Source organism: Rhamphochromis longiceps, linkage group LG6 (genome assembly GCF_057381845.1).
Source record: "Rhamphochromis longiceps isolate RC_006_pf linkage group LG6, R_longiceps_female_GT1.1, whole genome shotgun sequence".
NCBI classification, from domain to species: Eukaryota; Metazoa; Chordata; class Actinopteri; order Cichliformes; family Cichlidae; genus Rhamphochromis; species Rhamphochromis longiceps.
This window is the reverse complement of record NC_140562.1, coordinates 25,392,224-25,405,503: the sequence shown is the minus strand read 5'-3', so window position 1 is coordinate 25,405,503 and position 13,280 is coordinate 25,392,224. Positions and strand designations below refer to the sequence as shown.

Genomic DNA, 13,280 nt, shown 5'->3' with positions numbered 1-13,280 from the left:
CTATCAATACGACGTTTGTGTGAGTGAAATTAGTATGCGGCACACCACAGGCTTAAAGCAAGCTGTGATCCTGTTCGCCTCGTCTCAGGACTCCAATCAATTATGATTGGGGACATATGAACAGGTGTGTCACTCCGTGGATCAATAAGCAGGTGCTCCTCATTATCATCAATTAGCCCCAAGGGCAGCATATTGAGTGTATCTATCCAGTCCTGACACATGTGCAGTATTACTACCAGGCACATGGCCCACAGAGATCTACGGCGCCCATGAGGACAGTGAAAATGATCGTGTTTAGGCTCAAACTGGAGATCTGATTGACTACAACAGAGCTGCTGTTACTAGTAAAAAAACAGTGTTACTAGGTTAATTTGGAATTATGCTTTCCTACCCAGTGATCAATAGTTTCACGCCAATAATAATTGTTTGAAAGCACTTCGGAGGGACAATGGAAACATGGAAGATGTGATCGATCTGCAATCTGCAGCTGGATTTCATTAACAGGAAATGTCAATAGCTGTCTTCATTGACAAGCTAATCCAGATGAATCAATAAGGTCAGCTAAAGAAGTAGTCATAACTCTAAAGTGGGTTTAAAGCAGTTAAAATTCAAAGTACCAAAGCGTACTATCCTGTAAACACTTCAGTGTTTCATAAACCTGGCGAGCACATAAACGTTTTGTGATTACAGTGTCATACGGGCTGAGAACGGCATGACTTTTTGTGATATTAGTGTCATTAGTCCTTATCAGTGGATCTGCTGCTGTCTGTCTCCCCCTGCAGAGTTTGTTATGATGCTTTCTGCACGATGACCTCTGATGGAAGAACACGGAGCATTCAGCACCCAGATTCATCAGCTGCGTGCCATTATTTCTGTCTACTTACTCCTATTGTCCTTTTTCTTTTTTTTGTGGAATATTGAATTTCACATGGCTGGCTGTGAAAGTGTAATCCACTTAGAGATCTCTTTATATTTTCATAATAAAAGTTTGAGGTTGAATAAGTGCAGTGGGCAGAGGGTGAGTTATGAAACCCTTATTGTATTTGTTAATGCTGCACTGTTGCCCTCTGGTGGCAGAGAAAGAGCTGGTATGATTTCTCATTAAACTGTTTTTACTGTATTTCCTATGGAACTGATACATGAATGGATCATAGCAGGTGTAGCTGTGATGGAAACAGGCAATGCTGCATATGATCTTGTACAATTTAGCAATATTTGCTAAATTAGTTACACAAATCTAAATAAATATTCCTGTAAGAGCAGCTTTTATTTAACAATTTGCATTTTTAGTTATGATGTCAATGTTGCAGAAAAATAATGCTCAGCTGTTCTGTGTGGGAAATCCCCCCCCCCCCCCCCCCCCCAACAAAAACACCACCACAGCCAATGTTGAAAAAAAAAGTGCATTTATTATTGAAAATTGATAACTTAAAACATCTGAGCAAAAAAAAGTGAGGTCTGTCCAAAAAGCCTTTGTACAAACAGTTTACATACAACTCTACTCGTCCACCCCCTTGGCTTTTCTTAGATATTGTGAACGCCCGGTAGCTCAAATTAATTCTGAAAAAAAAAAAAAAAAAAGATATACAATTAAAAATAGTATTCATGCTGTGACCAAAAAAATAGGGAATGGTAACCAATGCCAAAACCACAATGCAAAATGGTGTAAGGCATACACAGTCCTCTGACTGAAGCACTGCAGGTACCATCCTTCTTCCACGCAGACAGAGAGCAGCTTTTAATAAAGAGTAATGCTAACCCAATAGCTGTAGGCATGCTGATTTTACTGGTTTCAATTTGCCATAATATTGCAAGACCCCCTTAGGATTTCAAACACAACTTATGGACACAATGTACACATATTACTTTACTCATAAATTAATTCAGTTTTAACTTAACTCAATGGGAAGCTGGATTGTTTTTTTGTTTTAAAGAAGACACTAAAAGCACTTCAAGAACCGAACCACTGGATCCTGCAGACACACGCTCTAGAGGAATCTTGTGGTCCATGACAAGTATGTGGAAGAAGGAGATTAGGAATTCAAGTTCACTGTGAGCCAACCAGAAAAGAGAAGCCAGGGCCAAACCTGAGGCTGCCAAAGGAAGAAAACATTAGGAACAAAAAAAAAAAAACTTTTCAAGGTCACGTGCTCCTCTTAAACTCAGGTTAGGAGCAACAAAATGCACGAGAAGCTGGAAGAAACATGTATTCTTTCAACAGGTCCTTTGCCGCTCCCTAGAGGCAGAAATGGAAGTGTAATGTAAGAAAAGTGTAATACTTGTATCTGTGTTTGGTACACGTGCACCAGCTTTTAGTTGCACTTGGTCCGTGCATACATCACTTCACAGTTATTCCTTTAAGTAATCTTGTTTTTACTTTTTTTGGACTTTCAGCATTTAGGATTTTGTTTCACAGAGTCACACCGCCTTTCCTCCAGATAAAAATTTTACAGCTCAGAAACAAATCCAGAGGGAAAAAAAAAGCCTTTCACTGGTCCTATCAGTGTGGAAGCATTTTTGTTGTTGTTTGGGTTTTTTTTTTTTTTTTTTTTGGGGGGGGGGGGGGGTGCAATCTACGAGTCAAAATTGGGGGTCATTATCTCAAAATCTACTTAATAGTCACAAGTTTTAGTCCGTAATTCAAATTTATGAGATACCAGCTCTGCCTGGTATTTTTTTTTTCTTTTGTTTTTCCAGTGGCATAATTAAGCTTCCATACATCAAAGACAAAACAAACATACAAAAAACACTTTTCCCCTCAGTTCACTTGCATTAATCCCAAAAAAAGTGATTATGGGATATCCTACTCTGTCACTCAAGAGCAACAACAAGGAAATATTAACCACGTGCTGCAGTAACTTCTCTTGTTCTTGTTTTTCTGCAATTATTCAGGAAATATTTCTGGAAATTGACAATAAAGCAGATGAGAATAGTTTCTGTCTTTTTTTTTTTTTCTAGATCTTTTTTCATAATCACAAACATCAAATGTTTCACTCAAAGTATCCCTGAGGTGGTTTGGCCGTATATGTTAGAGTGAATGACAGCTTTGCACTGATCGAGCCACATACTAGTGGTGGTGGTGGTGGTGATGGGGGGGTCTCTTAGCTGTAACTGATGGGGTGAACTGGCAGTAGGAACGAAAGCAGGTGTTGCTGAAGGGTTCTTCTTTATGTCACTTCAAAGTCCAAAAGCTGTTTGTTTGTAGGGAAGCTCTAGTTGTTGGGGATGCTCTGCAGATATGTGAGGATGTGCTGGATCTTAACCAAACGTTCTTTGAGGGTGGTCATGGACAGGACAGACAGCTGGTATCGAGGGTCGATAGGCAGAACAGCCAGCAGCCACCAGCAGCAGGCTGGACCATTCGGAGTCGCCTGGAAGAAAGGAGGAAGAGTGTAAGCAGCTTTCAAGAAAGCACAAACCTTTGCCGTGAGACAAACTGAGCCCAACTCAGTTGAGGGTCCTGGTACTATGTTTAACATCAATGAACAAGGCAAATGTGATACTCTCATCTGGAGCATGTTGAGAAAATCTCTGAAAACTAGTACTGATAAACAGACAAAACCCAAATTATTACACTCTGAATCTCAAGGATCTGAGCAGAACTGGATGTTGTAGTTTAAATTATAGAAATATTCAGTTTTTTTTTTTATTATTCTGGCTTTGAGAAAAAGCCTTTCCCTTTCTTCCAACCCCAACAGTGCATGCATATTAAATTAAATCCTAATCTTTCATAGAAAGTCTCATAACACAAATGCAGACTATGAGTATTTTGGACTTTTAATGTATTAAGTCAATTATGAGCATGCCAAACCCCCCCAGTAATCAATAACTCCAAAATCTCCTGATCATCTGCCACTTTTATTTATCTATTCGTTTTTTGTTGCTGCAGACATCTCAGAAGTCTAATTAGAAGTGTAATTAAATCCATTCACCCATGAAACTGATTCAAATCAATCTGCTCATAGAGATTTTTAAACTCTGTACCAAGTCAGTGTTTAACTTATTTCTAACTTGGTGCTACATTTATTACTAAACTTCATAGTTTTTCCTTATGTGCAGCTAAATGCAGTACTTAACGTATGACTGTGCCAGAGTCAGGAAGCCTGAGCCAGTTAAAACATTTGCACTTGACACAGTATTAGAAGTGAATGGTCTTTACTATTGTGTGTGCTACAGTTAACTTCAAAGCAAATATTCAGTTTATTTCTCTATAATAATGGAATAAAAGGTCAGTGTCGTGTCTTTGCTAGCATGTGGTAAAGTCTTTTCATGACACTGTTCTGATGCAACAGGGCAGCCAGGATTAGCTATGAAGCACCCTTTAAGCTCTTTAGCCTATATTGTCAATAGACTCCACCCAGTGGGTGTCCAAAGAAGTGAGCTGTAATCCCCTTTAACGCTGCAGGCTGCAAGTAAAAGCTACATCTGAGCGCACACAGCACCTACGTTAAGGTATTAAGATCCCTGACGCAAGCGAGTACGTGGCAATGCGGGTCTCCCAAAAAGGCAAGTGTGTCGAGTTTCAAATGGTCCAGTTTCATATAATAATTTAAAGTCCAAGTGATGCAAGATTTACTGGCTGTGCGCTGTTTCCAAGAAGACGACCGCTGTTGGCAAATTCAGGAGATACAAGTTCTGATAATAATAAATCAACTCTGCTGCCAACTCCCTGCCGTGCAGTATTTTTACAAACTGTTCTGCTGTACAAACAATATAAAGTGACTCACACCATTAATACTTTTCCCCCATATTAACTCCCACTGCAGGGAGGCACACCTCAGCAGAAGTTTAATTATGCAGAAGGTTTCATTTTCCAGCTCACTTATTCTAAATTGACCATGAATTACAAGTCATCCTCTTGTTCATCAAATGCAGTTTTAATTTATAACACACACATGTGCTTGTGTAATCATTGCTGCACTTCAAGACATCAGTGAAGTGCAATATTTTCTGTGTAATATAACAGTAAACACAAAGGACCCACAGAAAGCTTTGCAGTTAAATGCAAACAGCTTACATCCATCTCAATAAGCTCAAGCATTCGATTACCATTTGTTGGTTTATGTGAGATATTTGTAAGTGTGTCAGATACTATTTAATCTGCACAGAGATATTCAGATCTTCACAGATGGAAGTTTGGATATGCTGTGAGACGTACCTGGATGTCAGCTTCTCGTTCTGGCATTGGTCCAAAGTGCTGCAGGATTTGGTTGTGGAAGTGGATCTTGAGGTTCTGGAACCAAACTCGGGCCTGCTCATACACTGCGTCATGCAGCTCTTGTAGTCTTGCTAGTTCTTCACTGTCTTCCACCTGGCAAGCAAAGAATCGTTTGGCCTGGTTAAACTTAAGATACTTGATTTTTCTCCAAGAACAAAAAACAGGATTCCTTCCACCTAAATGACATTCGCTGTGGTTCTTACTCTGCTATCCTCCAAGTGCTCAATATCTGCAGTACTGTAACCGTCTTTCAGTCCTCGGGACAGGACCCGGAAGCGTTTTCCTCCAATAGTGTCCACTACCGAACGCCCATCGGGGAGGAAATGGACACTCCTGATGATCAGCATGCAGCCGTAGTCTGCAAACCTGCAGGAAGGCATATGACCGTTTATTTAGAAAATGTAGCTGAGGTAAATTGTTCTAATGACCCCTGAAGGGCCTTAGGTAATTAATTACATGCAATAACATGTCTACTGACATCTACCAGTCATGAGCAGAAAAATCAATGAAGACTTTGAACAAGTGCTTTCATAACTATCTTCATGTTGCATTAAGACTTTTGTTTAGTGACTTATGCAAACCACAACACAGTGCCTGTGCTTGCATACTTACCCTTTTTCGGGGTCACTGATGCACATCCCAAACTGCCGGGTGCCTGTGTCCATGCAGCGGCGAATCATGAGGCGGTAACGTGGCTCAAACACATGTAGGGGACAAGGCACAGTAGGGTACGCCATGGTACACACAAAGATAGGCACATTCTTTGTCAGGCTGGGGAGAAGGAATTAAAGGGAAACGAGTTTAGGACTTTTCTATGATGTGCATAAAACACTTACTGATAAACATGATGCATGAATGAAAAGGCTGCTCACTCAGAAAGCTCTCTGGTCTCCTCCTGGTGAGTTTTAGTCCTCTCTGCATACTCCCGGCTCAAGTACTGTTTGATCAGCATGTCCAGGAGTATGGTCTCCTTAAATTTCCTAGATGCCAGATACTGAAGCGAGCGGGAGAATGGGTTAATAAAAACAGGAAGCACAGAGCACCTTAAAAAATTAGCAGAACACCAGCACAATTTTGGTAAATTTGTGTCTCTCACCTCTTTGAGACTCTCTTTACAGAGCGGGCACTGGGGCATGTGATCCAAGCAGCGTTCCAGGCAGTTTTTACAGAAGGTGTGGCCGCATGGTGTGCTTACAGGCTCATAAAACAATCTGCATTGGTCACAAAAATCCAACAATCAGCTTGTTGTTCTAGATGTAAGCAGCCAGGCTGTTGAGTCATATCCATGAGCGCTGATGTAAGCCAGCAGTAAATGTGGAGCACAAGGCAGTGCTTACCTCATGCATAGAGAACACTCCAGGTCATTGGAGTCCAGCAGATCCTTGGGAATAATTCTCATTTTAGGTTTGGTGGGGGGGGGTTTGGAGCCTTTTGCCACACCTTAAGACAAGAAGAGGTATTTTAATAAAATTTAATTGAATTCAATTTGGGTTAGAAATTAAAAACAAAACAGCAGAAAGCTGTTCAATGCACCTTGCTTTTTATGCTTGCTACTTCCGCTGTCCACTACACAGGGCTCTATGTCTGACACTGACAACTTCCTCTTCAGGAGGCTTCCTTTGTCCTGGTCCCCCAGTTGAGGAGCAGAGCAAACTCTCTTTAGACCCTCCTCACTACAATTAGAGCTATGCGATCGTAGCGAATGAGCTCGGCTCAAACCAGGTCGCTCCACACTTTCCCAGCGTTTCTACACAATGACACAGGACAGAGGTTAAGAAGATGATGGTGGTTCTTTCACTGGTGTGGCTACAACTGCCATTATTAACAAATTCATTATTAAACTCTGCGATTGAGCTCCATTGTGTTAGTACCTCCTGGTTTTCCAGATGGTGCGCAGAGGCAGCACGGACTTGGTGGAGGTGTTGCCTTTGAACTGGTCTCTGTGGTTGGGCTTGGGTATCTGCCACAAGGGTTTTACTGCGTAAGTGAGTCAGTGTGTTCTGTGTTGTTTCCCTCAGGCCAACCTTCACATTCTCATCACCGGGGGAGAGCAGATCACACAAGATCTGTGAAAGAAATCAGCGTGTTATTGGAATGTCACCTAAAATCATCAATGCCATCCTGGGAAGCTTAGAAAACCTGAAGAAGAAACACTTCTGGGTACTAGAGGACTCAGATAGTGTTAGAGCCGGTGTCCCATATTTGTAAGATTTGCTCATTCAAATTCAAATGAATCATCAAACACTGGCTTTAAACTACATATTGTGCCACACAGGTTGAAGGAATACAGTTAGGTCCATACATTTTTGGATACCGACACACGTAACACGGGCCTAAAGAGCAGACTCTAAGCTTTATTTCAAAGGGTTCAACAAAATACTGTCGTCACCACCAAAGAATTACAGCCACTTTTATACACTGTGAATTTTCTTCTCAGGTTCATGCAATACTCTTTTTTTCACACAGTAATAATATAACAGTTTAATTTTCAGGCCTCAAACATATAGTGTGCAGCGAGGGAAGCATAGACTTATTTGTCCTCTCTGCACAACGGGCTTAATGAGAAAAGAATAAACTACACACTACCATTTGTTCCTTCATTGAAGTGATTTATGTTATGTTCAAAATAAATAATTAATTCCCAGATGTCAGTAAAACAACACTCACAGTTTTAGATTAATCCCAGACTATAAAAACAAAACGTATCAATGAACATCTAAAATTTAAAAGTAGTAGTAGCTTATTGTCTACTACTGACAGAGCCTGAATTATAGATCATTTCACACATGCTTCACTCACTCGTTTTCCTCTACATCGTTTTCTCCAACACTGCATATTTTAAAAAATATTTCATCAGAATATTTCCACAGGAAACTACGTGCAGCAAATAGGGCTTGTGATAAAGCTGGTGAAAGTGATGACCCTGCCAGAAATGTGTATGTATCACAACTTCTGTTCTTCATTTTTACCCTTTCACTCTTATTTTAACAGATGTGTAACCATATGCTGAGCGTCATTTCAGTGTTGTCTGAGCTTAGTCATGAAAACGAGGACAGTGGGTGTCATTTTCATATTCATTAATTAGTTGATTGGTACATTTTGGTACTGAGGAGGCTGGTACAACTCGTACAACCTTGGTTTATTGGCTCATGCTGCCGAGCTTCCACGCTGTAGCAGAAAGATGCCTAGTTCACTTCTAATTTCCAAATCAGAAACATGAGAAATTTAGTTAAGATGCCAACACACCCAGTAACCCAAAATGACCAAACGAATCAATTTTTGAAACGCGATTACAGAAAACGCTTGTGTCGGCAGCTGAACACAGACCAGGTTAGGCACATAATGGCGAACTGTCACGCTATGCAGAGAACGAATGTAGTCCTGCATACATTAGTCAGCTGCATGTCACTTATGTAACCACAATACTGTGCTCTGTCTGATCTTTAAGTGGTACTAACGTCATTAGAAGCACAGTCATAAGATCTGACCCACTAACAACTTTTGCAATTCTAAGATGATCCCAGGGAGATCGAAGGAACCAGCAACGTTCATGGTCATGGAAGTACAAACCAAAAGCAATGTCATTTGTGTGCATCCAATGTCCCTCATACAGTCCACAATCATCACCTTGAGTAAAGCACCAACAGTAAATGCTTCATATTTCCATATTTCCAATAGCTTTAATGTCCCATGGCCTATGTAACTAATTTCTTACTTTCTCTTTTCAATTTAAATATATCAGCATCAATGACCAGAATAATAAAACTGTAAAGGACATTTGACAATATAAATCCTATTAAAAACAAAGCAACGCAACAGCTCCTTCCTTTCAGGATGCTTATAAAACCTAATGTCTCTAACATGCTCCCAGTTAAATGAGTAATTCAGTAGTTAAGATTAAGATGTCATTACAAAAGGCGATTACATTAGGGTTGTAATATAATAGCAGATGCTAAATAAACAGACAAATGGCTCTAAAGTAAATAATAAATGAATAAGGAGAAGGAGAGCTTTGTGTTCCCAGCTTAGACACTCGTGCCCTGGACCTAAACTACTTAAAATAGTTAAAACGGTATGAATTCCACTTCATCCCTGGCAGCAGACTCACAGCAGACACCGTAATCCTCTCACCTTTTCCACTTGTCTTTTAGCACAGGGAAAGTCCTCATCAACAGCCAGGCAGTGGAGGAAGACTTGGAGAGACTCGTCCACTTGGCCCATCTCATGCAGCACCAAAGCTTTCCTAAATAAAGCCTGAAAGAAGACGTGCAAATGTGACTCTCAGATAAGCTTCAAAAACACAAGCTAAAGGTGTAGCTTTTATATATATATATATATATATATATATATATATATATATATATATATATATATATATATATATATATATATATATATATATATATATATATATATATATACACAATGCTTTCAATGCCTGTCAATATGACTATGCATGACATAGATAAAATCACAAAACATGTCGTAGGCATTCGACACAGACGATTGGTGTCGTGCTTGTGATGTAATAGTCATTAATGTCTGTGACCTTAATCGCTGCATTCTCAGTTGCCATCGAGAAAACCTTGACTGGTCATGACACTCTTTTGTAACATATTTACCCAAAGAGAAGCTCCTTTATGTAACAGTAAAAATAGCAGCCCGCTGTTAAAAGTACGGCCTATAAGCAAACAGTGAGATCGGCAAAAAGTATAATTCACTGGTCACTAATCCAACATAAACCTTGAAAGGTGTTCTATATCAATGTGGATGAATGAATAAACCTTGCTGCTGTAAACTGGTCTGCAATTTACAGGTCATTAGCATATAACGACACTATTGACACAGTTAATGAGGCCGCTCTCTCTCCATCTGTGGGGCTGTGACGGCAGCAGTCTTAAAATACACCTTTTCTAAGTAAAGGCTGGCTGACCGATATATCACAACAGGTGAATGCACACTAGACTCGACTATGCAAAAGGTAGTTGTGTGAGTTCGTCCACTATCCTTAGGGAGTTCTATGCTAACTTACCCAACACCAGTCATTCAACCACATAAATCCCTCAGACTTTTACAAATTTTACAAAGTCATTCTGTTTCTTTATTATTTATTAGTCATGCTTCATTTCTATTTTTAAAGCAGACTACCATATTCCTGCAGTATCACTGAGTGACCTACTTCAGCAGAACAGCTGGATCGGGGACAAACGTTAGTGTCTTCCAAAGCCTGGCGGTACTGTTTCAGACCCATGTACGCCTCCGCTCGAGACAGTCGCGCCACCACCGTCATGTCTGGATCTGCAGAGGACAGGATGAAAAGGAGAGGGGAAAGAAAAACGTTTAATGGCCGGAGGAAATTGCTTAAACCTCAACACTTGCACAAATACAATCCATTCAGTTGCTGCATGATTTGACATGTATGTGACATGCAACGCAGGTTAAACCTCAAGTAATAGCACACACATTATGCAATTAATCAGGACCCTGCATTACATATTAACTGTGTCAATGAATTCTGGGCAAACAGTGTAAAAGGAAAACAAGCTGCAGGAGCCTGCAAGACCAGAGAGATTGGTTGACTTTATGGTTCTGTCCACTGTGGTAGTTTAAATTAAAAAGAAAAAGCACTACAAAACATGACATATGCTTTAAACACAATGACAGGCTTTTTTGAAAGGCAGACTGCTTTGTTGTTGGTATAACAGCTGCCATTAAGGAGGGCCTAAAACAGCTCTAAATATTTCCACCTGTGACAAAGACTAAACATTAAGATGAAGATATATTCCACTGGCTATGTAATCAGCCTGCCTCAGCCTTTTAAAGCAATCTGTCTGCGTGGCAGATGAAGTTTGTTATTTAACTACTGTGTCATCATAAACCACATTGCATACTGTCAGTGCTAATAATGTATTACGTTTCCCTGAGAGAGATTATCTCATTTCTATGGAGCATTTGAGATACTAATTGGAAGGGTAAGGGTAGTTTGTCTTGTCATCGTTACATCAGCGAAGCACCCACTCTGTGTCTGGAACTTTCTATCCTCCCCTCAGGTTGGATGCAAAACTGTGGGTCTGCACTGTCGTAAGCTGGTGCTACGACTGCAATAGCACCTCAGCGGCATCGGTGTAAAGTCCTCTACCCACTGTTGAGTGACAGAAGGGTAATGCTGCTATTATCTTTATGTAACCTTTAATGTGTACAAATCACTGCTTTTGGGACGACCTGAGAGACAATCCAGGAAGAGGGTAATTTCATATTTTGTCATTTGTCATCCGGCACACAGCCCTTCCTTTTAAAATAATTGAAGCAGCAAACGAGAAACAAAAAAAGGAACACACAAATATATGATGTTAATTTGAAAGCAGGTAACTCCAAGCGTCTAATGTAGGGGAGGAAGTGCATTTGGGTTGTATTGATTATTTCTTAATTTATCCTCAGCAAGCTCCATGTTACATCCAGAAAAAACAAACCATTTACCATTTTGGGGGGGGGGGGGTGTAAAGTTTTGCTTTAAGTTACTCAAACTATCAAATGCAATTCATTTTTTCTGATTAACTAAGACGTACCTTCAAGTCTGAGTCCCTGGGGGTTCCTGGAACACGTTAACTCTTTCGCTAAACATCCTGATATTGTGCTGCTAATGTCTGAGTAACAGAGGTCAAAAAGGATGCAGCATGTTACATGAGATTAAATCACATGAAGGTCCAAAGCAGTTTTCCAGACCTACTGTCAAGCTGCCAGGCTATAGAACTACTATCCTAATTACTATAACAGCACAAGTTTAATGAATAGACTAGATTTCCTTCGTTGTGTGATTGAAAGTAATCAGAAATTTAGTAATCCGGAAATAAAAAAAGAAGGAAAAGAAAGCCTGTTCTTCTTGTAAGACAGCAGCATACCCACAATGCATCACACTGCTTTACTTTCTATTTTTGTTTTCACGAAGGCAGGGTATGCCATCCTCTGGTCTGTCCTCTTTAACCTGGGAACTCAGTGTACATGCGGGCAGTTTACAGTATGACTAGTTTGTTTTTACCGGACAGAGGAGCATTACTCACTTCAATACACCCACATAGGGGTTTCCTATCGATACTTGCATCTGCACCTGCGAAACTCAATGCCAACAAACCTCCCACATCACTAGCAGGCTAACTTCAAATAAATAAACCAGCCTGGTTTAGTTTTTTTCATTGCATAACTTGCTGCCTTTGCTGGGTGTGTATACGGACCCCCGGCACCTTCTAAGACATTTATGAAACCGTGGTTCGCCCAGACATAACAATTACAAAATACAACCGCCCTCCCCCCATAAGAAGTTACAAAACCTGCTCCAATATGTGTCACGACCTGCCTTACGCAACGTGCACAAAGCGCGCATGCCCATCTTGTGCCATTTCGTAAGCTGGGCCCAGCAGATAGGCAGAGCAAGAGGAGACTGGCGTCAGTATAACACATGAAATTAACTAATTACTACTTAAAAAATATGTTGGTCACCATGTTGTCGCCTCTGAACCCATTGAGGGCAGGGGCCATACACGTATCCCGCTCCCGTCACTACTACACAACGCCGCTTAAGTAATAACACATCCGCACTCCAGTCATGCCTGCTCGGTGAGAGTGCGCAGTAGACACACCTCTCCCGAGTGCACGGCTGGCACTGTTAACGACACTGACCTGACTGAATCACGTCGGTTGCTAGGTCCACGGCTTCTTGGTAGCGTTTTCTTCTACAGAGTGCGTCCACTTCCATTACTTTTTTCGATTTTTCCACCTCCTCCGGGAACCATTTACTTAGTAGTCCGCACAAAATCACGTTCACTTTCTCCTCGCCCCTCACGTGTTCAGTACACAGTTTACATTTGTCAAGCAGCCGTCGCTGTAAGCATCGTTTACAGTATGAATGTCCACAGGCTAAGGTCACGGGTTCACCTAGAAAGCAGTGACAGTTAGGACACTCCAGCACGTCCTCCTCCGCGGAGCTCTCCGCCGCATCCCGGCTACTACGGCCCGACAGCGGCTCTGGCCCGGCCGCTTTCCTCTTAAAGTTGCGGAGGATACAGTC

General features: G+C 40.9%; 2 protein-coding genes across 4 annotated transcripts in view; one reads left to right on the top strand and one right to left on the bottom strand.

Annotated features, from left to right (window-relative positions):
* Nucleotides 1–1,597, top strand: part of cabp4 (calcium binding protein 4) — a 45,380-nt gene extending 43,783 nt beyond the window's left edge. For both annotated transcript variants that reach the window (XM_085409861.1, XM_085409862.1), the window contains one exon: nt 783–1,597. In XM_085409861.1, coding sequence (XP_085265987.1) covers nt 783–811 — 29 coding nt within the window. In that variant the 3' untranslated portion in view covers nt 812–1,597. The remainder of the gene's footprint in view (nt 1–782) is intronic.
* Nucleotides 1,598–2,557: 960 nt separating this feature from the next.
* Nucleotides 2,558–13,280, bottom strand: part of lonrf1 (LON peptidase N-terminal domain and ring finger 1) — an 11,087-nt gene continuing 364 nt past the window's right edge. The window contains exons 1-13 of one of the 2 annotated variants that reach the window (XM_085409859.1): nt 12,893–13,280; nt 11,785–11,862; nt 10,398–10,516; nt 9,350–9,472; nt 7,090–7,284; nt 6,752–6,965; nt 6,556–6,658; nt 6,315–6,429; nt 6,091–6,212; nt 5,831–5,989; nt 5,422–5,584; nt 5,159–5,311; nt 2,558–3,371 (exon numbers count right to left, since the gene is read on the bottom strand). The exon at nt 12,893–13,280 is cut by the window's right edge and continues 364 nt beyond it. In XM_085409859.1, coding sequence (XP_085265985.1) covers nt 3,213–3,371; nt 5,159–5,311; nt 5,422–5,584; nt 5,831–5,989; nt 6,091–6,212; nt 6,315–6,429; nt 6,556–6,658; nt 6,752–6,965; nt 7,090–7,284; nt 9,350–9,472; nt 10,398–10,516; nt 11,785–11,862; nt 12,893–13,280 — 2,091 coding nt within the window. In that variant the 3' untranslated portion in view covers nt 2,558–3,212. The remainder of the gene's footprint in view (nt 3,372–5,158; nt 5,312–5,421; nt 5,585–5,830; nt 5,990–6,090; nt 6,213–6,314; nt 6,430–6,555; nt 6,659–6,751; nt 6,966–7,089; nt 7,285–9,349; nt 9,473–10,397; nt 10,517–11,784; nt 11,863–12,892) is intronic. The other variant, XM_085409858.1, reaches the window with a different exon arrangement.